Source organism: Phascolarctos cinereus, unplaced genomic scaffold, assembly GCF_003287225.1.
Source record: "Phascolarctos cinereus isolate Bilbo 61053 unplaced genomic scaffold, phaCin_HiC Scaffold_3;HRSCAF=262, whole genome shotgun sequence".
NCBI classification, from domain to species: domain Eukaryota; kingdom Metazoa; phylum Chordata; class Mammalia; order Diprotodontia; family Phascolarctidae; genus Phascolarctos; species Phascolarctos cinereus.
Window position 1 is genome coordinate 190,591,538 of NW_027555736.1, and position 26,113 is coordinate 190,617,650.

The 26,113-nt window shown below is 38.0% G+C and overlaps 2 protein-coding genes across 3 annotated transcripts in view; both read left to right on the forward strand.

Moving 5' to 3' along the window:
* Positions 1-1,466: 1,466 nt before the first annotated feature.
* BLOC1S6 (biogenesis of lysosomal organelles complex 1 subunit 6) lies at positions 1,467-21,689 on the forward strand. The gene is made up of 5 exons (XM_021009290.2): positions 1,467-1,737; positions 9,612-9,753; positions 13,722-13,809; positions 17,936-18,022; positions 18,782-21,689. Exons 1-5 carry the CDS (start codon positions 1,638-1,640, stop codon positions 18,899-18,901), a joined length of 537 nt encoding a protein of 178 aa, XP_020864949.1. The 5' UTR covers positions 1,467-1,637; the 3' UTR covers positions 18,902-21,689.
* Positions 21,690-22,296: 607 nt separating this feature from the next.
* The window catches only part of SQOR (sulfide quinone oxidoreductase), a 71,648-nt gene continuing 67,831 nt past the window's right edge, over positions 22,297-26,113 (forward strand). For both annotated transcript variants that reach the window (XM_078151392.1, XM_021009286.2), the window contains exon 1: positions 22,297-22,429. The gene's annotated coding sequence lies outside the window, so the exon portion shown is untranslated. The remainder of the gene's footprint in view (positions 22,430-26,113) is intronic.

Below are 26,113 nucleotides of genomic sequence, written 5' to 3' on the forward strand. Positions count from 1 at the left end.
GTAATGGATATGACTTTTGGATAAGTCATGTAACCTCTGGGTCCTTCTATATTCATTCAAAATAATTTCATAAATTTAACAAAATTAAAGTGTTGAAAATCAAATCATTTGAACAGTTTAAAAATAATTTTTCCTTAAAGTAAGAATAGGGAAGAAATGAGGGTATAGGTATGTGTGTGTAAATTGGGAGGAGGGGCAAGGTATAATTACAAAGAAAAAAAAACTTCACCTATGTTTAAACACAAGTATTTATCTAGTCCATGGCACTTTACCTACATAACAATGAGTTATCTGCTAAGTGTTGTGGGCCATAAACAGTAAAGGTTCAAATAATACCCATAGCAAATATGGCACACGTTCATAATTAAGTTCTAAACTATGTGATTAAAGATTTAGTGTTTGTTGACTAAATGTTCCAGGGGTGGGGAACCTGAGGCCTTGAGGCCACATGTGGTCTTCTAGCTGTCTGGCCTTTTGACTGAGTCCCAAGTTTAACAAAACAAATTCTTTTATAAACGGGATTTATTTTGTGAAGTTTGGATTCAGTCAAAAGGCCAAGCTTGAGGACCCAGAGGGCTACCTGGAAGCCTCAGGTTGTACCACCCCTGCCTTAGGAGATCAAAGAAAGACCTGGATCAACTTGGGCTACAGCAGTCTCAAGAGAGATGGCAGGACGAGTATTTTTAGCAAACAACACTCATTTTAAGAGTCAGAATACTGGTTTAAGTGACTTATCTAAAAGCCACATATGTATTTACTGGTATAGCTTGGCCTCGACCTTTGTTCCCAGTGTAAAGTTTTTTCCCATTAATCTATACTGCTGGGATTTCCTCAAGGTCCATCTGGAAGCAGAAGTCACCGAAACCTACAATCACTGTATCTATGAAATGACAATTGTCTTAGATTTCCAATACTGTTGGGTGAGGCTACCCAGAACCTCTGCAAACGATGCCTTAAATTACTTATGTAAAGAAGGGCTAACCACGGATATTGAGTTCACCTCAGAGTTCGTCTGATTGCATCTACACATTTTACTCGTTAGGAAGCTAAGGCTCACTCAAGTCTGCAGCTGTACTACAAGCCCTGCCCTCCAGGAGCTAATGGCCGGCTGGGCTTTGCCAGGGTCTGGGGAATAACGGGCCTTTACGACCTCATAACGGAAGAGCGGAGGTAGCGTTTTCTCTCTTCTAGGGAACCGGAACGCAAATGAGCAGCGGAAGCATCGGTCTCCACTCTTAGGCGGACTTTAAGATAAGCTTCCGATTAAAATCCGCCGTTAAACGGTTCCTCCGTCCGCTTCGGGCCAGAACCAAACGTTCCCCTTCTCACAGAGCACCCACCCTGCGGCCAGGCAACGAACGAATGAAGCCACCGAAGTCACGTGGCCCCAGGACTTCCGGCCGGCCGAGAACAAAGCTGCGGCGCCTAGGCCGCCTTCCGGACCCTTCCTTCCACGTGACCAGCGCTTCCGTTCCGTAGTTTCCCGGTGCTACAGGAGTCCGTGTCCGGGCTGGCGGGAGGGTTACGGTGGTGCCTCCAGCTGTCACCGGCGGGGCGTGGCCTGACCATCCCCTCACTCTCCTTTCCTCTACGGTGTCCGGGGCCTGCGTCTTCTACTCCCCGCCACGCCGACAGTCATGAGTCTTCCTGAGCAGCAGCCGGCGCAGCTGCCCCCGCAGGACCTGGCCCCGCTGGAGCCGCCGTCCCTCGGCCCGGGCTTGGGGCCGCCCGCAGTGAGTACGTAAGGCGGAGTGGAGCGGGGGGCAGGTGGGCCTGCAGGGCGCGGCTCTGGGGGTCCGAGGCCTGGGCTCCCCGAGGCCCGCGTGGTGTGTGGGCAGAGGGCGCAGCATCGCCCAGCTTCCGAGCGGGAAGGGATCTCGTTCTACCCCTCATTTTACGATTGAGGAAACTGAGGCCCAGAAATGACTTGCGTGAGGTCACGCGGGTAATGAGCCCCAAAGACGGGATTGAAGCCCAGATCCTCCGACTCCAGAGTCACTGCTCTCTCTGCTACAGGGTCTGCAGGTTTGCCTCCCTCACTCCTGCTGGGGTGCTTGTGAATTCTGCTGGAGAAAGCCACCGTGCGGTGACATTTTTCCTTGATGAGGGACCTGAGCTCTGAAGATCACTTTGGCGTCTTCACATGTATCCTCTGGCCCGAGCCAAGCTTACTGTGTCTGAATCTACAGCTAAACTAAACACTTCTCATCCCCCCCCCAAACAACAACAACAAAAATCCCAACCCAAAAAAACCAAAAACAACTCCAAACTCAACAAATTTATTTTGTCTAATACCAGTTAGGCTTCATTGTTGTTTGACAAGTCTTTTTAATTTTAGATTTTATTTTTTCATTATGAGCTTAACAAACAGACACAAACATGGATAATTCCATATATTCTGCAAAGAACCGAGAAAGAAGATTGAACATGAAACCAATCTCTATCAAGTGCAACTTTTTAAAAAAGCATACTTAATATTAAGATTGACATGAGAGCACCACTACTACCTTGCTTGTCTGAGTCCCCTTCTGAACTTTCCTTTGCTCTCTTTTGCAGTTTGTTTGTTTTTAGACATTATTTACTCACTGAGAGTCTCTTTTTTACAGCACTATCAACTACACATCCGTATCTCAGAAGAACTACAACTACTCCCTCCCCCAAGCTCTCCCTTATTTTTACCAAGATGGTCAAGCAAAACAAGTTCATTTATTTGTTTCTTTCCTGATTGATTCTCTCATGCTTCCCACAGCAACTATTCCAAAGTTCCTCTTTCCTCAAATCCATTATGTCACTCCTTCCCTCTTCCCTCATTGGAAGACCTTGCATCTTACTTTCCTAAGAAAACAGGTCATTTATCTTGAATTGTTTTCTCTCCTACTCTGCCCATCCACCATCCTCCATTCTCTCCTCCTCTTCTCCATTCTCTGACAAAGGGTGGCTTTTCTTGCCAACTCTTCTGCTTTTTCACTTGATCTCCCTCCAGTCTCCTCTGGGAGTTTGCCACTTTGATGTTTCTCTCCTCTTTTTTTCTCTCCTTTTGCACTGGCTTCTCTACTATCTTCAAGTATGCATAAGTCCCCCATTCTTAACTGTTCACTTGACCTTGCCATCCCTCCAAGCCTTTTAAAAAATTTTTATTAATTTATTTTGATTTATCAATAATCGATTCTATGTGCTTTTGAGTTTAAAATTTTTCTCCCCCTCCCTCCCCACCACCTTCCCCAAGCACACAATCTGATATAGGCTATACATTTACATTCCTATTAAACATTTTCACATTAGTGCTGTTGAAGTAAAAGTTAAAACCAATAGGAAGAACCATCAGAAAGAGGGAACAAAACTCAACAGAAGAGAACAAAAAATAGCAATTCAGCTTTCATAGTTCTTTCTTTGGATGTGGATAGCATTTTCCATCACCAGGCCTCTGGAGTTGTCTTGGATCCTTGTATTGCTGGGAAGGGTTAAGTTTATCAGTATTAGTCACTGCACAACATAGCTGTTATTGTGTACACATTCTCTTGGTTCTTCTCATTTCACTCAGCATCAGACCATACAAGTCTTTCCAGGTTTTTCTGAAGGCAGCCTGTTCATCATTTCTTATAGCACAATAGTATTCCATTACATTCATATACCACAACTTGCTCAGCCATTCCCTGGTTGATGTACATCATCTCAATTTCCAATTCTTTGCCACCACAAAAAGAGCTGCTATGAATATTGTTGTACATGTGGGTCCTTTTCCCATTTGTTAGATCTCTTTGGGATATAGCCCTAGAACTGCTGTTGCTGGGTCAAAGGATATGCACGTTTTTATAGCCCTTTGGACATAGTTCCAAACTGTTCTCCAAAATGGTTGAATCATTTCACAACTCCACCAACAATGCACTAGTGTTCCAATTTTCCCATAACTTCTCCAGCATTTATCATTTTCCTGTTTTGTCATGTTGGCCAATCTGATAGGTGTGATGTGGTACCTCAGAGTTGTTTTGATTTGCATTTCTCTAATCAATAACAATTTAGAGCATTTTTTCATATGACTATAGATGGCTTTAATTTCTTCATCTGAGAACTGCCTGTTCGTATCTTTGACCATTTATCAATTGGGGAGTGGGCTTTTTTTTTTCAAACAGCCAGACTCCTAGAAGGAATAGCAGAAGCTCCATCTCTAGTTCCTTACTACCAACTCACCTTTTAACCCTTTCTGACTCCATTACTCTGTTCAAAATGATTCCTTTAAGGCTACTAACAGGCTCTTAACTGCTAAATCCAATTGTTTTTACCTTTTGTAGCTTTTTCCCCTGTTGACTGATCCTTCTTCTTAGATATATTCTCTCTTCTCTTGGCTTTCTTGATGTAGTTCTTGATTTTCTCTAAGCTGTCTGACCTTTGCAGGATCATCATCGTCATCATCATCAATCATCTGTATCCTGCCCACTAAACATAGATGTCCCCCAAAACAGTGTCCTAGGTTCTTTTTATAGGTGATTTCAAATTCTTAATCCCTAACCTCTCTCCCAAGTTTCATTTGTGTGTTTCCAGCTTTCTCTTTAATACTTCTCTATATCCAGCTGTCACCTCAAATTTAACATGACCAAAACCAAATCATTCATTTACCCCTCTCCTGCTGTTGCAGAAATCTGTCCTTTCTTCTGATTTTTCTCTTAAAATACTACCATCATTCTCCCAGTCATCTGGACTCAAAACCTTAGCATCATCTCTGAACCATGGTTTATAGCTTCTGTTTTCACTGTATTGTCTTTGGTATGCCTCACTTTCTGTTTTCACTGTCATCAACCTAATCCAGCCCTTTATTGCCTCTTGCAAGGACTTTAAGTCTCTTTCCCTTTCTATCTATCCCACACATTTAACATCTAATAATTCTAAAGCATAACCCTGGTAATTTTGCCCACCTCCTCATAAACTTGGTTCTCCACAGGCAAATTTGGATCATGTCCAAATTCCATAGCTTAGCATTTAAGATTCTTCACAATAATCTTGTCTCAGCCCATCTTTGTTAGACTTCTTTGCTGTGATTGTTTTACTTGTAGCCTGGGCTCCAGGCCAACTGGACTGCTCTCTCCTTTCTAAACACAGCTAGGCTTTTCCAGTTATTACTACTTTTGCTTTCATGTTCCCTTTACTTGGAATGGTTTAACTGCTGAAACCATTTGTTGTTGTTTCAGTGGTGTGTAACTCTTCATTATCCCATTTGGAGTTTTCTTGGCAAAGATACTGGAATGATTTTCCATTTTCTTCTCTAGCTCATTTTACAGATGAGGAAATTGAGGCAAATGGTGTTAAATACCTGACCCAGAGTCACACAGCTAGTAAGTGTCTGAGGATGGATTTGAATGAAAGAAAAGGAGTTTTCCTGACTGCTGGCCTGGCACTAATCCAGAGTGCTACCAACCATAGTCATATCTTAATACTCTCATTAAATGACATCATAGAATCATAGATTGAGAGATGAAAGGGCCTTCAGAGATAATTTTTTCCAGCTTTTTCATTTTTCCAGATGAGGAAACTGAGAACCAGGTTGTTAAATAGCTTCCTAAAGGTCATGCAGGTAGTAAGTAGCAGATTTGGAATTTGAGTATCTGTCCTCTAATTCCAAATCCAATGCTTTCCCCCCAACTCCCTCCTTAGCAAAGTGATCATCCTGAGCTGCCACCAGGTTGTTAAATAGCTTCCTAAAGGTCATGCAAGTAGTAAGTAGCAGATTTGGAATTTGAGTATCTGTCCGCTAATTCCAAATCCAATGCTTTCCCCCCAACTCCCTCCTTAGCAAAGTGATCATCCTGAGCTGCCCTAGGACTTTTTGGAGGTCTTATGACACATAGTATAGTCTGACTTCTTACTTTGCCTATTTGAGTGTTTGTTTCTTAAGCTAAATTATAAACATCTTGAGGGCATGGATTAGGTTTTCATTTATTTATCTTTTGACCTTCATAGTGCCTTGTAGTAGGAACTCAGTAAACATGTGAATGAATGATTCCTTTGGGGTATGCTAAAGTGGTTAAGGTTTAGGTAAAAATTTGAAGACTTAGATTGGAAAATGAATATATGGGATACGTATATATGTATGCATATATATATATGAATGAAGGTACATGAATTATTATTCAAAATTGTTAGAAGGACAATAATTGAAGCATCTTAAATTGAGATTAGCATGGCTTGACGTAAGAAGCACTGGCTTTGGAGTTAGGAGACCTGACTTTTGTCTGAGCTTTTTTACTTAACTGCATGTGTAAATTCAGGCAAGTCACACATAATGTTAGCTGAATATTTATATGTTATTTACATGTGCCAGGCATTTCACAAAGATGACTATCTCATTTTATCCTCACAATAACTTTGGGAGGTATGTGCTATTATTATCCTCATTTTTCACTTGGGTAAATTGAGGCGGACAGGTTAAATGACTTGCCCCTAGTGTCAGAGGCTGGATGTGTAATGTTATTGACATGAATCCCCCCTCTGACTCATCCTTATCTTGTCCCTTAGGACTCTTCTCCATGTCCCTCTGTTAACCTTTCACATGGGGTCTAGCCCATGTGCTTGGAGCTTTCCTCTTAAATCTCTTGATATTATTTGATTAAAGATTATCGGTTTAAAATGTTTATCAGTATAGTATTAACTGTAAAGTTATTATCAAAGTACATACCCCAATATTCTTCCATAAACTGATTCTTTTATATTCCAACACCTCTTCTAGCTTTGAAATCCTATGATTCTATGACTTTCCACCTGGCATACTTCAAGATTTTAAAAACTTAAATTTAAAACATTTATTAGATTTATTAGATGCTTACTGTGTGCAAAGACTATAACTTCAAAAGGGCAAGTCTACTACACCTTGCTTAAATTTTTGGCATCTTCTTCCTCCAACAGTGTTCTGTATACAGTTCTTGGGCTTAACAAATTTTTTGAATTTTGTCAAATTTACTAAAAATAGTTAACATATAGTGCCTGTTATAAAAGAGTTTTATATGTCCTAATAGGAAAGATAAAACAGGAATATAAATTAGAATGTAATTAGTGCACAGGGCAAGTACCTTCAAAGTGTAATAAGAGGTTCAATAAAGGAGAAATGGTTTTCTGCTGAGGGTGTTAGGGAAGGCCTTTTGGAACTTGACTGGGCACCTAAGCTCGATGTGGAAGGATTTCTGTGGAAAGGGGGAAAAGAAAAAGAAAGGATAGGAGTATATTCTAGGTATGAAGGGTTGTATGAGCAAAAAGGCAAGGGGCATAAGTTCAGAGCCATTAAGTAGTGGTCTAATTTGGCTGGAACAGAGAATGATTTGAAAGGGAGTGGTGAGAGATCAGGTTGGAAAGATAAGTTGGAGTCATTGTGAAGGGGCCTTGAATGCCAGATTAAAGTATTTGGATTTTATTGTTAAGCCAGGGGTATTAAATTTTTTATTGGTTTCCCACATATCCATATGTGTGAAGGATTCACAAATTTAATATTCAGTTTCTATTACAGCTGTTAATTAATTTAAGCCTACTAGCATGACATCTAGTGGTAATCAGTTGTGCAATATTATCTGTTGACCAGTGGTCAAGCCTCAATTTTCAGGTGTGCTTACTTGCTAAATAATTAGGTGAACTTTCCCGTGAAAAACCCCAAATGGGTTGTACCTCAGGGGTAGGTAGGCCACATTTGGCCTGTAGACTCCATTTCGTATACCTAAGTAGTTAACAATCTTGTGTTTTTAAGGTTTTAAACCAGCTCTAGAGGTTTTTGAGCAGGGATGTGACATTGACCAGAGTTGTACATTGAATATAGATTAGTTTAGTGGACTCAATATTGACTGTTAGAAAGAGCAGGTCCTGGAGGTAGGGAGGGAAGAATAAGCATTTATATAGCACCTATTATGTGCCAGGCCTTGTGCTAAGCACTTTGTAAATATTGTCTCATTTCATCTTCACAACAAACCTTCAAAGTAAGTGTTTTTAAGATCCACGTTTTATAGTTTAGGAAACTGAGGCAAACAGAAGTGACGTGACTTGCCCAACGTAAGTAAGCTAGTAAGCTATCTAAGCTAGTAAGTATCTGAGTTCTGATTTGAACTCAGGTTTTCCTGCCTCCAGTTAGCTATTGAACTATTAAACTAGTCCTCACAAAAGGTAATATTGGCTTGAACTATGGCGATAACTCTGGAAATGGAAAAGAGAAGGCAGATGGTAGAGACAACATTCAGAGAATATATAGGGTCTGACCATTGGTTGGCTGAAGGAGAAGATGACTGATGGTTGGAGCGGGGGTGATAAGGGTATTAACCACTAACAGAAATAGGAAAGTTAGGAAGGCAGTTTGGGGGGAGAAGATAATGAGTTCTCTTGTAGACATGCAGTATTGGATGTGCTTATGCAAGTAGTGATTTGTAGACATTTGGAATGATTTTCAGTGTGTTATTTAGGAATAATTGTTCTATACTATTTCTGTAAGATTTGTGAGTTGCTACAGATTTTTTCCCCAGTCTTCATATGCTTGAATAACTATCATATGTATAATATACCTAGTACTTTTTTTTTAAGGTAATTGGGGTTAAGTGACTTGCCTAGGGTCACACAGCTAGTAAGTGTCAGGTGTTTGGTCTGAGGCTGGATTTGAACTCAAGTCCTCCTGACTTCAGGGCCAGTGCTCTATCCACTGCACCATCTAGCTGCCCCATACCTAGCACTTTTCTAGGCACTTTGGTGATTACCCCTCCCCCCCAATAACACATGGTTCTATGCCCCAGAAAATATTTATAATCTAGTTAGAGAAATGGGGAAACTAGGTGGCACAGAGTGCTGGGCCTGAAGCCAGGAAGACTCATCTTCCTAAGTTCAAATCCAGCCTCAGACACTTACTAGCTGTGTAAACCCTGGGCAAGTCACTTAACCCTGTTTGCCTCAGTTTTCTCATCTGTAAAATGAGCTGGAGAAGGAAATGGCAAACCACTCCATTATCTTTGCCAAGAAAACCCCAAATGGGGTCATGAAAAGAGACATAGCTGAAATGACTGAACAACAGAATAACAGATGGAGAAATAAGAGTAATACAGGGCAGTTCACTGAATGCTGTATTTTTATGATGGCTTTCATTTGATGGAAACAAGAATTTAAAATATGTTAAAAATCCAAAGGAAAGAATTCTGATATTTTCTCACTTATTCAGCTTTACACTGTCAACCACCTTCTCTTTGATTCTAAGCTAAAGAAGACAGTGAGGTCCTGTGGAAAGAACACTGTCTTTGGAGTAAGAGGACTGGGTTCAGATTCTTTCTCTGATTGTACTATTAGGATCTTGGGCAGGTCACTTAACTTCCCTGGACCTATTTCCTTATTTGTGAAATAGATGACCTTTGAAAGTACTTTTTAGCTCTAGATATATGAAATCTAAACACTTGAAAATGCTTTCTAAAATTAGATTTTTGTTTAAGTATCTGGTCATGCTGTAGTCAAGTAAACAAGCAGTTATTAAGTGCTGAAGAAAGAAATACGTTTACTTTACATTGGGCTTAGCTTAAATTTTAACCATAATATTTTGTTCTGGTGGAATATTTAAGACTTAGCAACAGTCTCAGCAGTTTTTCAATATTTTTCTGCTTGGGGCATAGGTTCAGGTGATGCTTCTCCAGATGAAGGACTAATAGAAGACTTGACTGTTGAAAATAAAGCTCTGGAGCAACTAGCACAAGGATTACTTTCTCATTATTTGCCAGACTTGGAGAGATCAAAGCAAGCCCTTCAGGAACTCACGTAAGCAAACCAGAAATTGTTATGAGCTCATTTCTTCATCCAGGCACCATGCTTTATTTACTGAGAACACTTGAATAAAAATCAGGAGATTTGGGTTTGGTATAATATTCAGGAAGCCACTTTTAAGTCTGAATCTGTTTCCTCATCTGTAAAATGGGGATAATACCTCTCTTGTTTGCTCCACAAAATTATTGTGAAGATCAGATAACATGTGAAAATGCTTTGTAAATTGTAAAGTGTTATTTTGCCTCTACAGTTCTGTCTAGCATACAGTAACATGGCTGCTTTTGATGTAATCTTTAGGATGTATTTTATAGCATTTAGTTTTGATTATTTCTAATAATTTAACAAGTAGAAGTGGTAATAGCAGAGTAATTTATAACTTAACTGCAAGAAATTAATGTCTTTAGGCTTTTTTTCTTCGTGTTTTGGGCAGTTGTCTCTAAATCACAAGTGGAACCTGGAATTGTAGTTGTCATTATTTTATGAAATAATGAATTTGCTTATCTAATAGCAATTTTTGCATATGCATTTGTTTTAGAATAGAATTAAAGAAAATGCCCCATAACACCTTTACTTGAGAAGACAGATATTTCTAACAATTCAATAAATTGTGGCTGTTGGTGAGTCATTTCAGTAGTGTCCGATTCTTCCATGAATCCATCTGGGGTCTTCTTGGCAAAGATACTGGAGCGGTTTGCCATTTCCTTCTTCAGCCTATTTTACAGATGAGCAATTGGCAAATAGGGTTAAGTGACTTACTTACCCAGGGTCACTCAGCTAAGGTCTGCACCACCTACCTGCCCACATTCAATAAATATCTTGCTTGAAAAAAAAAAGAGAGTGTGGGCATTATCTAGACACATATGGCTGAGGACAATAACTCTTACATAGAAATCAGACTTAGTCGCTGTTTCTTCAGGGGGATAAAAAGGAGCCTGAAGCCTCTATACTCCCTGTTTTTCAGAGTGAGAAGCTAAATATATTGAAGGACTGCTGCAAGCAAATGATTTACACTAAAACTCAGTTCAGAAGTGGCAGTTTATCAGTGGTCAGAATTGTCAACGTCTATTCCTGTAATTCCATTAGCCAGTGTTTTTGTAGGCTTTATACTTGAGTAATGATCAACTGTGAGTCAATAAGGAGCAAAACTTAATAAAGTAGGACTTTTATGACTAAATATTACAGTTAACAAACTAGTGAATCTATTTCCCCAGTAACACAGTGTGGTTTTGATCCTCTAACAATGGTTTTCAATAGAATTTTGGAGTTAGGTATCCTTAGGTGATTAGTTCATTATATTGAATGTGGGTATAGAGGGAGAGTATGTGTTGGCCAGAGGGGCCTGGCTGTTGTGGTTTTTTTTTTTGTGCAAAGTCAAAGAAAATGCTTTTTGTGATTCTAAGTAGCCCTTCTATTTCAGTGGGGGTATTGATCTGCTTATTTTCAGCTCACAGACTTAAAGGAGCCCAGAATGTGTTTGAACTTGGAAAGAGTAATGAAAAGGTCTCTTTATATTGTTGAAAGTGGATCACGGGCATATGTTTGTAGCATTTTTGTTGTGTCTGAGGGTTCATTGTTAACCTTCTCTAACGCTTATAATGTTTATAATAACCTCACTCTTTTTTCTGGGTGCCCCAAATACTCTTTAAACAGCCAAACCATATAATTTGCTGAATAAGTTACTTTGTTTCTTGAGAGTTAAGAAGCAGTGCAGAGAATGCTGTACTTAAAATTTTCTGTGTCTTCATGGATTTCATTACTGATAATTGTGTTGTAGAAACAGCACTGGATCAGAAATGGGAAGTTTGGGGGTTTAATCTTGGCCCTGCCACTCACTGTGTGAGTTTGCACAAGTCGGGGAAACCTTTTGGGCCTCAGTTCCTTCATCTATGGAATGAATCCGAACTTCTTTCATCTTTACAATTCCGTGATACTGAGTAGCCCTTGTGGCTTAGTGGAGGCTGCAAATCTATTTATTTTGTAACTCACAAAGGGTGAAGGGTCCCAGAAAAAAATGTGAGCATATTAGTACTTAGCAGAACTCTACTTGCTTACAGGCATTTATGCTCAGCCTTATGTCTTCATTCCTGGAGGGGACATCAGTTACTACTTCTGGAAGCAGGTTATTCAGTGTGACTCATGTTGAAGAACCTAGTTATGGCATATTTAAAATGAAAATTTAAAGATTGATTCTTACCATCTTAATGATTCTATAATTTTTCACTATGAACTTTATTGATGGTTTAGGCAGTTTCACTGTTAATTTATGGTCAGCCATAATAATTTTTTCAAATAATTTTTTATTTTTTCCCCAGTTACATGTAAAGACTATTTTTACATTTTTTTTTTTAATTTTGAGTTCCAAATTTTTTCTCTTCCTCCCTCATCTTCTCCTCCCTAAGACAGTAAGCAATTTTATATAGGTTATGCATGTTCAATCATGCAAAACATATTGCCATATATAATAATTTTAAAAAGCTCCCAAAAGTACTATATTACTTTAATATTGTTTTTTAATTTCATAAATTACTGATTTCTGTCTTCAGGTTTATTGTTGAAATCTGTAGGGCAAGATACTGTGTTTTGGAGACTTCTCTTCTAATTGTTTCTCACAATCAGTCTAGTAACTCAGGCTGCTGAGTAAGCCATCTTATTGGGTTGTGCCATAATCCCCTTCTGGCTTCTGAACAGGTTTTTCCTCTTCCGAGGTCAGTAAGTGGAGCAGATTGTAGGGGATCAGGTGAGCTTTTGGACTGTTGTGATATGCTGGCTACATAGGAGAACAGACAATTTGTAAACCTGTATTCAATCTCATCTTTTCCATTTCTTTTTTTTCCACATTGTTGTATATTTAATACAGGTTTGTAAGTAAGCATCCTATTAATGATCAGGTGGCTAATCAGATTGAATGAGTGCCTTGCAGGTACTTCCCTTGATGTCTTGGCCCAGGGTGAGAGATCCCTGGAGATAAGCACAGGAGTCTGTTGAGTGTTATTGCAATTACTGGAGGCTTATTTGCTCCTGCTTTTTGTTTCTTTGACATATTCTTTGACAAAGCATCTTTTTTGGTGAAAGAAAGGGGGAAAAAATGGAGTGACTGAAGCATGTTTTGTCCTCTTTGTCTCTGGAAATTTTAAAGACTACGTTGCACAACCAGATGTCCACAGGGCCCTTGGGCTCTTTATGATGTTTGACCCAGGTTGCAAAGTGTAGTGAGGTCATGTGAAAGGGAGTTTGGACACTGATTTGTTTGTTTTACCAGATAGATTTAGAATCACCATATTTGAGAGATCTAAGAGGCTTAGAGATATTGTCTAGTCTGATTCTTCCCTTTGTCCCCCCCTTTTTTTTAATAGTTAAGGAAACTGAAGGCCCAAGAAGTGATTTTTTCAGGGTCACTTGGCTAAATAGTGGTAGAATCAAGAACTCTTGGTTCCTTGTCTAGGGCTTCTCCCCCTCTACCAGACTGCTTCTCTTCTGTGACTTTTAGCTTTAACTTCTTCTAATACCATAAATTTTCCATACTTAAAGTAGGAAATTTCCCTGTATTTTCATTCACAGGATGTTGTATTAACAGAAGTGTGTAAAGCACTTAGATTAGAATCTTGAGGAAGAAGGCTCAAAAATGCATTTTCTTTTTGATTCTGAGTTGATAGAAGGTAATGATGAACTAACTTTAAATGATTAAATTGACTTTAATGGTGTCTGAAAGCTGGAGTTTGTCAAGAATAAGGGGATAGTTGACTATCAACTGCTTTCTGTGATTTTGTAAAAGATTTTACTGACAAAGTAAACCTGGAAAAGATTAGATTCTCTCTAGACTTGTTCTCATACTCTTCCAGCTTAATTTCAAGCTCATAGTAATAACCAATATTGAAGTGTTCAATTGAGATATAGAATTTTAGGTGGTTGTATTTAAATCCAGGATGTGTAAACCTCATCTCCACTATTTGCTTTTGTTTCAGACAGAACCAAGTGGTATTACTAGATACATTAGAGCAAGAGATTTCAAAATTCAAAGAATGTCATTCTATTTTGGATATTAATGCTTTGGTAAGTCTGTTCTAGTGTATGTGTTTTAATAATGTTACATTTTAATGTTAGCTGAAATTAATTTCTCCAGTGTAATATTGTTTAGATGCAGTCTCCAAATTTTTCTCTACCTTTTAAAAATTCAGAAGTAGAATTTTAACAAAAACTCTTAAATGAGAATACAACTAGGTTTTTTTATCTGACAAAGAAACTCTTTCAAAATATTAACTGTCAGAGATGATAGTTTCTTTGGTAACTTAAAAGCAGATCTTTCTAACAGTTAGGGCCACGTGAGGAGGTAGTGAGTTCCTCTTGGAGGTATTCAGAGAAAACTGAATTATTTCTCTGATGAATGTGTCACACATAGTGTGAGTCTATCTCCAGTACAGAGTTGGACTAGATAGATCTTGAGGTCTCTTCAGCCTGAAAGTCTAAGATTCTGTGAATAACAACTTGTTTTTGAATGGGTCAAATGCATTCGTTTGCTTACTCTCAACATACATATAAAAGAGAACTTGGGGAGGGGGGGATTTGGGGAGAGAATATCTTGTAGCCGCCTTTTTTCTACCTCGGAAGGAAAGACCGTATATAAGGTGTCCCAAAAGTCTTAGTGCCTATTTAAGCTTTAATAGCTTTAGTACCTTAAAATTGCACTAAGGCTTTTGGGACACGCTGTATAAAATCGACTGCTGATTACATTTTTCAATACAAGCAATCAAAGTCAAACTTTACACCAAAAGAAGTGTATAATTCTTTGGTGAGAGGAGCTATGATTATATTTCTGGGAAGCTTCAGTAAACCTAACCATCCATTCACATATGAAGAAATAAGGAACTTGTGTCTGCCGTTTTGCCACCCCTAGAAAAAAGTCCCATGAAGATTTGACTGCAATGTCCATGAAAGAAGGATTTTTTTAAAAGAGAATTTGGGACTAGAAAATTATACCTTTGGACTGATTAAAGTATGACATCATGATGCCGTAGGAGGTCAGGAAACAAGATTCCAGCTCAGGTTCATTTAGTACTTAACTGTGACTTCAGATAAACCACTAATGCTCCCAGGGCGATAGTTTCCTCTTTTGATGAATGAAGGGTTGAACTAAGTGGTTTTTCAGAACCCTTCCAGCTAAAAAATTTTAATACACAATATATGCAATTGACATTATGTACAGTGCACAATATAGTAGACTTTCATAGAAGGAAAGAAGAAGGAGTAGTCAACTCTCATTCGGAACAACAGTTTCAGGAATTCAAGAAGAGGAATAAGTGAGAGCACCCCATGTAGAGGCTCCGTCCTGGGTGGGTGGGGGGTTCCAATATCTTCGTTACCTTCCGACTGTAAAAATTTCTGATTCTGTTATTTAAAGGCATTATCTATCTGATACCAGCCCACCTTCTCAGACTTAATTTGTTTTACTCTCCCTTTATGTACTCTGTGTTCCAGCCAAATTGGCTTACTAGCTGTTCCCCACATTGGCATCCCATTTCTGCACCTTCATGCTGGGCAGCCTTCCTGTGTATACATTGTATACATTTCTTTATCTCTGCCTCTTAGAATCCTTAGCTTCCTCAAAGGCTCACCTCAGCTGGAGCGCTACCTCTTACTTATTTGGTAATGCTTTCTCAAATTCCCTTATATTTACTTATTTGTGTACTTGTGTTTTCCTTATTTCCCACTCCCCAGATAACCACTTAGAATGAAAAGTTCTTGAAGAACAAGGATTGTTTTGTGTCTTTGAATCCTCAGAGCCTAGATCAGTGCTTTGTACCTAGTGGGTGTTTAACAAATGTTTTTTGAATTTTCATTTAAATTGGTTAATTTAACTAATAGAGTAGCCCTCTCGACACTTATCACCTCCCAGTTTGCTTTGAATATTTCTAAAGATATTTTATTTTGAAATATATTTACATATGCTTGTTGTATTCAGCAGTTGCATTCAGTAGACATTTGGTGTATAGTAGGACAAGCCCGGAAGTTTTATATCCCCTCCGAAAAACAAATAGTAGATGTAGTGAAGTGGTAGATAGAATATAGTTCCCTGGACCTGAAGGAATAAGAGGGAAGTCATTCTCTTTTAGATCTTTTTGTTCAGTGGTTCGTGTTACAGCCTTACATACAACCTTTGACGAGAAACATGAAAGACCTTTGGCTCTCAGCTAAGAACTGAAAACTAGAAGGCTGAGATCTGTTTGCACACAGAATTACAGTATGTCATTAGTTCATATGGCCTGAAGAAGAATCTCTTTTACAGTATCCCCAAGAAGTGATCCACTTCTGAGAGCTCAGTGTTAGGAAGTTTTTCTGCACATCTGTCCCGTATCTGTTTGGAATGTTGACCCTTTGTGCTCCTGATTCTGCCCTCCAGGGCCAAGTAGACAGATGTCATTCTTCTACAGTACTTGAAGATAGCTATCAAGCTTCCTCAGTTCTAGAGCAGTCCTTGGGGCATGATCTTGAGCCTCTTCATTGTCCTGGAAGATTCTCCCTCCCTCTTATCATAGTTTTTCTAAAACGTGTCATCCAGAGCAGAACACTTGTTCCACTTGTGGTCTCACCAGGGCAGAGTGTATTGGGACTGTCGCTTCTTTTGTTCTTAATATCATGCCTTTCTTAACATAGCCTACGATTGCTTTAGCCTTTTTGGCCACCGTATCAGTTTGTGCACTGTGGACTCTAATATATTCAACTTGCAGTTCACTAGACCCTATTAAGTGTTTTCCAAATGAGTTGTTATCTAGCCAAGCCCTTTCTGTTTAGTAATGTGAATTTTTTTTTAAATCAAGTAAGTGTAAGTCTCCACATTTAGATTTTAATTTCATTTGATTAGATTCAAACTATTGTTTTAGGTTATCGAAATATTTTTGCTCTTGACATTCAGTGTGTTTGTTATCCCTCCTAATGTTTCACTTGCAGTTTTGATAATCATGCTGTTTATGCAGTATTGTGCTCTCGAAATAGTGTTGGCTCTGGAGTCAGAAATCCTTCTAATCTTTCCTCTGCTTGCTGTCTATATGACACCTTGGGCAAATCACTTAACCCTTTTGGGCCTCAGTTTTCTCATCTGGACAATAAGTGGGTTGGACTAGAGGACGTCTTAAGTCCCTTTAAGCTTTAAATCTGTGATCCTATTCCATTATCCGAATCATTGATTAAAATGTTAAATAATACAAGCCTGTCTACATCTCTGGGGCACTCCACCAGAGAAAGTTCTTTCCAGGTTTACATTGAGCCATTAATGTCAGCTCTGGGTGCAGACACACACGTAGACAAAGAACATTAAGCCGACAATTACTGAGATCTGATTTGAATACAAGATTAGAAGGTTAAGATTGCTGTTTCTGACTCTTGTTAGTTTGGACTATTTTCTTGACTGCTAATTCTTTCCTTCTCTTCTTTATCCTTTATCCTTTCTGAGGGAGAATTGTGCTTTTTCAACTACTTAGACCTATATTACTTCCTGTTCTCCTCTAACTCGGGATCCTGCTTTTTAGGAAGTCCATCCATCCTAAGATGTTGGAGGCTGTCCAGGAAGAAGCCTTTCCATGGGCATACTCAGCTCCTTGGTTATACCTCAGGAATAAGATTGGCAGATGTAGAAAGGGCTAGTCTTATTCCAACTTCGTGTTTCTTGGGTTATTGAACAGTGGTTCATAAGACCCAGGCAGCATTGTTCAAGGTCCATAACTTAGTTCTTCTTGTCAGGCTCTTAAATTAACTTTTGAGACTCTTCACTTACAGCTAGTACAGTGTAAGCATGGATTTAAAAAAGCTTTTAACTCCTTCTGAAGCTAACTAGTAGCAACTGAGCGGTCTTATTGCAACTTTAGGCCCGTATAGGATACCTATTTGTCCAATGACTAATTGTATAGCAGATTTTTGATAAAGAAATGTTGTCTTTCCATTATATAGTAGGTATTATCTGTTTGTACCAATGTCATCACTTTTCTCCCTCCTCCCACCAATGGTTTTTAAAGTATTGCATGTAGATTTTAAATGTAATTTGTAGAGAATAATTAAAATATGAAGATAATGGATCATAAAGCTGGTCCAATTTAGGAAGAATTGTTAAGGGTTGGGACCACAAATTTGTTTGGCTATTCCAGTGAATTTTTAACTTGAATCATAATTTAGTTTTTCCTGTTTTAAGTTTACAGAAGCTAAATACTATCACAACAAGTTAGTGAATATAAGAAAAGAGATGCTGATGCTTCATGAAAAGACATCAAAGTTGAAAGTGAGTTGAATAACATTTAAATAATATTTTAATTAATAGAGCAGGTTTAATGCTTTGTTTTCCTTTTTTGATGGCTGCTAATAATGAGCTTTTAGACAATGATCCTTTTTTTACATTTACATTTTGAATGAACTGAAAGTGTTATTTTTATTTATGTAATATCCCATAAAATTTATTGATGCTATATTAATGTATTTTTTAAAGTAATAAACCTTTTAGGTATGAATTACTAGATATGTACACTAATAATGTTGATAGGTTTTGGAAGAGATCTTGTTCTCTGATTATGAAACTTCTAAGTATTCCATTTAATTGAGATATTGAAAGTAGCAATTCCTTTGAGATAGAGAATCTTTATAAGATAGGCTGTTGGAATTTATTTAAGATTACATAAAACAACTGAATTTATGTAAAAAATGAAATCTAAATGTGGAGAAACAACATGGTATGGAGACTTCCCTATCTTGCTATCAGGAAGACCTGTTAGTGCCATTGGATTCCCTCTCTGACACATACTGTCTTGGTAACCCTGAACAGGTTTCTCAGTGTCTAAGATGATTGGGTTTCAGAGCAGGTGCTGACTTCTCATGAGGGGTTTCTTACACAGATGAAATCAAAGGTCTAGATTCATGCCCCCCTCATCCCCCTGCCCCCCAAAAAAGCCAGCCTCATAATAATTTATTGCTGTGGCTGTTTAGTGAGGTATATAAACCTTGGTGCTTGGTATAGTTCCTTGATTTTGTTTCTTTTTTGACTTAGAAAAGAGCACTTAAGCTCCAGCAAAAGAGACAGAAAGAAGAGTTGGAACGGGAACAGCAACGAGAAAAAGAATTTGAAAGAGAGAAACAGTTAACTGCTAAACCAGCTAAAAGGACATAAAAAGCAATTAGCAGTCATCTTGTCAATGTACATATATTTATTTTTATATGCATATATGTATGAGTGTGTACATACTTTTTTTCTTTCCTCTATTCCCTATTCTTTGGATTTAAGAGAGCTTGATTGGTAGGGTCAGTTTGATGTAGTGCCTTATGCCATTGTTCAGAATTCTAATATGCTTTGCACTCATTGAATTGCCATGTTTTCTTTCTAGCCATTTAGGATGCCATGTTTTTCTTTGGTTATGAAAATGTGAATTTATTTTAATTTCATATGATATTTAACTTTTTTTTAACTTAGCTTTTCTTATACTTTTAAAAATCAACTGGATTTTTGCCTTGGTACATCTATTGATGAATGGTTGCTTTTCATTCATTTGACACATATTAAAAGCACTTATTTTATACAGTGCCCTTGGGGTTGAAAGAATAGTCCTGTTACTGAACATGTACAAAATTTTAAATTTGTTTCTTGTTTATTGGAGTGCCATGCTCTTTTTTTGAGCCATATAATGACGACTTTTGATTCTCTGCCCCATGATCAAATTGAGACAGCCTCTTCTGTTGCTTTTGTTAAGAAAGAACTCTAGGGATGTTATCACACCAACTGCCTAACAATACATGCCATTGACATGAAGTACATTGTATAAAACCTACATTAGTGTGTAGGAAATTTTTCATGGGAAAATTTGACACAGTAAATAATGGCATAGTTTTAGTGGCATCTTTGACCTAGAAAAATGAGCAAAAGAGAAAATTGTTTTTATAGAATGGAGACCACTTAGTTTTTCTTTTCCCGCCATTTTTGGACCTTATATCCTTAAAGACATCAACATCTTAATGTGCTTTAAATTGGACTGCTTGATCTGTAAGCTGGATTATAGGGCTTATGTACATCCATTTTATTTTGCCAGGACATAAAATAGTGTAATTTTCCAAAGGCTCTGAGGGCTATGACCATTGGCCCTTCTTTACTTGAATATTTATGATATTTAGTAATGATTTTCAAACACTGAAATGATAATCAAGTAGATAGGGTTATTTAAGCCCCGTTTCTTGATTTGCCAGTGTGGTCTCTAGCTCTGTCTTGTGATTTCATGTGTCTCATTAGTGGTTACCTTATCATCCCATGCTTTGCTTCATTTATAAAATGAAAATAATATGTTGCTTACCCATTTTATAGTGATATTAATGGATCAGAGAAGGTTGGTAAAGAAAGTACTTTGAGATCTTCTAAGAAAGACACCCACCATTGTGAAACTTAGTTTTTTTAGAAATTTTAAAAATACACACAGGAAGATATTATGTGAGGGAAATTATAGTTTCACTCTCTAAAATCCAGTGTGCATATCCCCCTTTTAATGTTAAGGGGTATTTAACAATTGTCTAATCTCTATCATACAGAGAATAAGCAGAAAACTAGGAGGGTATAGGGTATATGATGAGAATGTATATCTTTTCTAATTCACATTACAATTTGCAGGTGTCTTTTTATTAAGCTAGAATCTACTTTTGATCACATATCAGGCTAATACTCAAGGATAGGAAAAAATTTGATTTTGGAAGAATACAAAGAAACAGGTCCATTAATAGACTTTGATTATTTTTCTTCTCAAGTGAATGACTAATCATAGTACACACCTATGTGACTTTGATTTTAGACTTATGAATGTTAGTTTCACATGGCCAAATGTTGAGATCTATACACTGAAATTGCCCAGGCAGGATTTGGATAAATTAAAGATTCAAAGGAATAATGTCACGTAAATTTCTGTGTATAGTTTGGTCTAATTTGGTAGAGTTGATAAAGTCTTAAGTTATTGAGCTAGTTTAAAATTATTACATGTCCCATTGTTGTGTGATCAGTTCTATCACCTAATTTTTTTTTAAAGAAAGGCTGTAAGACTGAGCCCTTGGGGGCAGCTAGGTGGCACAGAGGATAGAGCACCAGCCCTGGGAGTCAGGAGGACTTGAGTTCAAATTCGGTCTCAGATACTTGACACTTGGTAGCTGTGTGACCCTGGGCAAATCACTTAATCCCATTACCTAGCAAAAACCTCCCCCAAAAAACAAGGGAAAAAAAGACTGAACCCTTAACAGGTAGTAAATATCTTGAGAATTCTGGGATATATGAGTTAATTCATTTAATTAGCAATATTAAAGTAAATGATGAGTTATATGTATGGCAAGGTACTTAACGGCTTAATTTTTTTGCATTTTAATAACTTAAAAGTAGCAAGTTGGAAAGCTAATATATAAGTAACCAACAATTTTTAGGTCAGCTTATAAATTTTAAAAATGCAGTTATTTAGTAATTAAAACATAGCTTACAGATTTAACTTTTTCAAAATTTTATATAGCTCTTGAAGTGTATATAAGAATGTAAGTGTATAAGAAATTGAAAGTTACTAACAGAAATTCATTTGGTACTGTATTGAGCACAAAACCAATAAAGAAGCAGTGAATAGCTTGGTCCTTAGGATCTCTCCATATTGTACTTTAAAAAGAAATCACTGCCTTTATTTCAAAACTATTATGTATGTATTGAGGATTATTTTGTTTTAACTTGTGAAATTTTAAAAATATTGATTTTGTAGCTGGTCTCATATAGTTTATATGGACATTGAATGTAATTCAAGTTGTGAAGGTACTGAGATTTTTCTGAAAAATGTTGTCAAAAGTTATTCCAGGTGTACTGTACATTTCTTCATACGTTAGTCTGGTTTTTGAGCTTGTAAAACAAGGAATATTTTTTACATGTTTAATAAAAAGTGGCTTATGAAATTTTATGATGTGCTCTTTGTCAAGTATACTTTGACCCAGCAGTTCTCACCAACTGCAGTCGCTCAGACATTATCTAATTCTCATGTCCATACCCCTCCCTGCTTTTCTCTCCTTAGCTTTTTCCATTCATCAGTCTTCTAAGTATATACAAGTTTTACTTAACTATTCATAAATTGTTTTTCAAGAGGGTCATAGGGTATTCTGTGAAACAAAATGATTTTGGTTCCACCAAAAGTTTCTGCCAGAAATATTTGGGGACTTTTACTTATGAAGATTAGCAGCTGCTACCTGGCCTGAAACACTTGAAGTCTAGGGGTTGTGGCAACAATGGTGGCTTCTTACCTTGTTCTGCACAACTTGATGGCAAATATAATCAATCTGATGAATTTGTGATATGTTACCCATCCCCTCAGACCATAAATATATCCACAGTATTTAGAAATGTAGCGAAGTTGGAATTGACTAAACACACATGTATAGGGGTTCACCATAATCCTAGACTTGAATTTCACCAGCCAATGGGAAGAGATATGCAAATGATCGGCAGTGATGAGGTAAGCTTTTAGCATCATAATCAAATATTTATTGAGCTGCTGGTATGTCCAAGACACTATGCTATATAGTCTTGGGGATGGGGGGAATACGAAAAGTAAAAGATGATACAAGAACTGGGGGTTCCTGTCCTCCCCAAACTTAAATCTATTTGAGGAGACTTGAAATGTATATGTGAAAAAATAACTACGATGTAAGTACCAAATGAGTGGTATGTTACAATTATAAAAATTACAGTTCTATATGTTAATTTGGACATTCTTAGGAAATGCTATTATGGTCAGATCAGTGCTCCCAGGCCACCTCTGCCCTATCACTTTAGCAAGTGGCAAAATGAGCCCTTTGTGTTATTTTTTTGTAACTTTGTGTTATTTTTTGGTGTGATAGCATTTTCTGAGATTCAGGGACTAAAGCAGATCCTAGTGGCTCTGAAGGAACTACTCTCCAACTGAGATCAAGATGCTGGATTTGAGTTAGAAGCCATATGTGCAATTTACATTATAATGTCCATCAACTTTATGCAAAATAAATAGCTTGACAGCGATGCTGATGGGATGGGGAGGCCATGGAGCAATCCCAATAGATCACTTTAGGAGACTATTCTGAATATGGGATGGCAGTAGGAATGGCTCTATCCTTCAACCCAGTGCTTGGGAATAGGCTCATTACAAACTTAGTAAATAGGGTATGACAATGGCTTATCAGGCTTATAATAGGTGACTTTTGCTGCCATCTGCTGACTATCTAGTGTCTCTACTATACTTGTTATATTTGTAATTTGTAGTTTGTTCTATTAGAACTGGGCACAGTGGGATTTTCATCATTCAACAGATTTTCTTTGTGGTCTGAACTTTAAAAACAACAACCCAACCCACATCTTGTTTGGAATTATTTATTTTGAAGAGTATGGAAAAGTTTTTATTTTTTTATTTTTTTGATAGGCAGTAGGGTTAAGTGACTTGCCCAGGGTCACACAGTGGAAAGGTTTTTAAAGCAATCTCTTGTCTGAATTTGAGCTTCTCTGATGTGCTAGAATTGAAGTTCTTTTCATAAGCTTTCTTGTTAGCTGTTAATTCGTTCCTCTAGTATTAACAAAACTTTCCCCTATACTTGGGCTACTTTTAATCTACCTTCTTGAACTTCCCCAAATGGGCAGTTGACTGGAACTGAGCAGTTGATTCTCTAGAAATGACTGGAGCAAAAATATCCCAGAACTTACCAATGACTTGACTTGCCCTCAGGCCTGACTTCACTTGCAGATGTATACTTAGCCTTGTGCCAAGTCTCAGTTATTGTTAGGTCACTAGTTCCAAAGCCACATCCATGTCTAGACCTGCCCTATGCCTGATCTCTAGGGTTGAGCCACCATCATAATCTACTTCTCTATCCTGGACTGTGACTTTCAAATTCTAGGTTATGATACTGTTATGATACTGCTCTGAGACAGCACTCTGTATGCATGTAACCAGAGCCAAATAGTGACTTTGTCCCTTCCCCAAAGTAACTCCCGCAAATTCTTTTTGCAGGGAGCTGAAATCAAGTAAGCCTAGCGATTTATTATGTGAGGTTTTAATTTTAGCTAAGAGCCTTCATTGTCATTTCAGAAAATGACAGTTCTCTTTAGAGTTAATAAGCATCAAATGACAAAATTCCAAACTCAGTTATTGGTCTTGATTTCTAGAGATCTCCCCTACTTTTGCTCGGTATTGCAAACCAAAGAGTGAGCATAATAATGATATACAGCTATTATTATATAGTGCCTTTTATGCTACAAATGCAATTTACATACATCTGGTCCTCACAACAACCCTATTAGGTAGATTTGGACCAGCCAAATCCCTATACTGATTGATATAAAGAACTCATGTTGAGAAACTTAACTAGCAGAGCAGATCAGCACCTCCTCTGCAACTTGAAGTCTTGTAGAATCGTGTGGGTCACTGAGAGGTTAAGAGACTGGTGCCCGGTGCCACACAGCCAGTATGTGACAAAGAAAGGATTTGAATTCTGGTCTTCCTGGCTTGGAGGCTAGTTTTTTTTTTTTTGAGGCAATCAGGATTAAGTGACTTGCCCAGGGTCACACAACTATTAAGTGTCTGAAGTCACATTTGAATTCAGGTCCTCCAAGGTCAGTGCTGTATCCACTTTGTCACCTAGCTGCCCCCTGGAGGCTAGTTTCCTATCCAGTAACCCATACTAGATGATACAAGTAATACCCTTATTTTACAGAAGAGGTAATTGATTTAAAAGGTCATGACAAGGTCATCCAGCCATTGAGTGGCAGAGGGGTTTGAACCTAGCTCTTCCAAATCTAGTATTCTTATCAATCAACCATTCTGAGAGCTGTAACAGTTACCTTTGAGCTTGGAGACTGGTCATTGTAACTTTTCCCCTCCAGTCTTCACTACATTTTTTTCAAGGGGATGTCAGCACAGTTGTGATGCTTTAAGAACCAGAGAATCATTAAACTCATTTTGCTAGGATACAGAGAACATCAAAAAAGATCAATTTTATGTATTATCAGACATTAAAGATATTAATGAAGATGACTAATTACACAGCATAATGTGCTGATATCATAAAGGGCTAAGTTATGCAATACAGACAATTGGAGAATAGAATTGCTTACAAATATGGTATTTTCATATAAAAAGAGCCAAGTAGATTTTAATGTTGTACTGCCATCTAGTGTCTTTGTCTAGTACCTCTCTGAGGCTCTATAATTTAGAGTATGACCCTGGTCTTCTTTCCTTCATGACCCCGAGATGTTGGTGCACAAACTGATTGTCACTACAATGGTAAGGTGCTTAAACAAATTTTCTATATAGCCTGAATTTTTACTTAGAACAGTAGGTTGGAAATAACTGAAGCATGTGGAAAAGTTTCTCAAAAGTCTAACATCTGAATCCTCATTAAACTACGTGCCCCCTGCTGACCCCCACAAATAAGTGCATGTCTAGAATGCATTCCTCCTCAATTCTGCCCCTCGGGGTCCTTAGCTTCTTTCAAACCATCTAATGTACCACCTGTTCAGGGGAACTTTTCCTGATCCCTCCAGTTGCTAGTGCTTTCTTCCGCTTCAAATTATCTTGTTTTCACTAATCTGGGGAGATGTTGCATCCCGTCAGGGCAGGCTGTTTTGTCTTTGCATCTCAGTGCCTAACACTATGTGCAGCGCCTTGCACGTAGTAGATGCTTTAAAGATAGGGAACCAGAGAAGTTTTTTGAGCAAGAGAATGATATGGTCAGATCTGTGTTTTAGGAATACCAATTTGGCAGCTGGTCTCAGAGAACAGACTGAAGAGGGGGAAGAGAATAGAAGCACTGACTTTTGAGAACAGTTTTAGCACAGTGGTAAATGCAGAAGTCAAATCCTAAAGAGTCAAATAAGTGGGAGGTCAGGAAGTAGATAGGGAGGGGCACTGAATCTACAGACTAATGCAAGAAATTTGGAAGTGGATAATAAGAAAGGTGGGGTAGTAACTCCTTAAGGGGATACTAGAGTCAAGGAGGGGCAGTTAGGTGGCACAGTGGATAGAACACTGGTCTTGGAGGACTCAGCTTCCTGAGTTCAAATCTGGCCTCAGATACTTACTAGCTGTGTGACCCTGGGTAAGTCATGTAACTGTTTGCCTCAGTTTCCTTATCTGTAAAATGAGCTAGAAAAGGAAATGGCAAACCCCTCCAGTACCTTGGCCAAGAAAATGACTGAAATGACTCAACAATAAACAACAACAAAAGAGTCAAAGAAAGTTAGGATTTAAGTAAGGACCTTAAAGGTGTGACAGGTTCTACCCGCTCATTTTACAGATGAGAAAACTGAGGGTCAGAGAGTTTCTGACTTGCTCAATGACATACAGCTAATAAAAGAGCTAGG

Bases quoted from the DNA above. Each gene is read 5' to 3' on its own strand.
- BLOC1S6 (XM_021009290.2), top strand. From the start codon at position 1,638: ATGAGTCTTCCTGAGCAGCAGCCGGCGCAGCTGCCCCCGCAGGACCTG. The intron at 1,738-9,611 runs GTACGTAAGGCG...CTTGGGGCATAG, and splicing joins CTTGGGGCCGCCCGCAGTGA to GTTCAGGTGATGCTTCTCCA. The intron at 18,023-18,781 runs GTGAGTTGAATA...TTTTTGACTTAG, and splicing joins AAAAGACATCAAAGTTGAAA to AAAAGAGCACTTAAGCTCCA.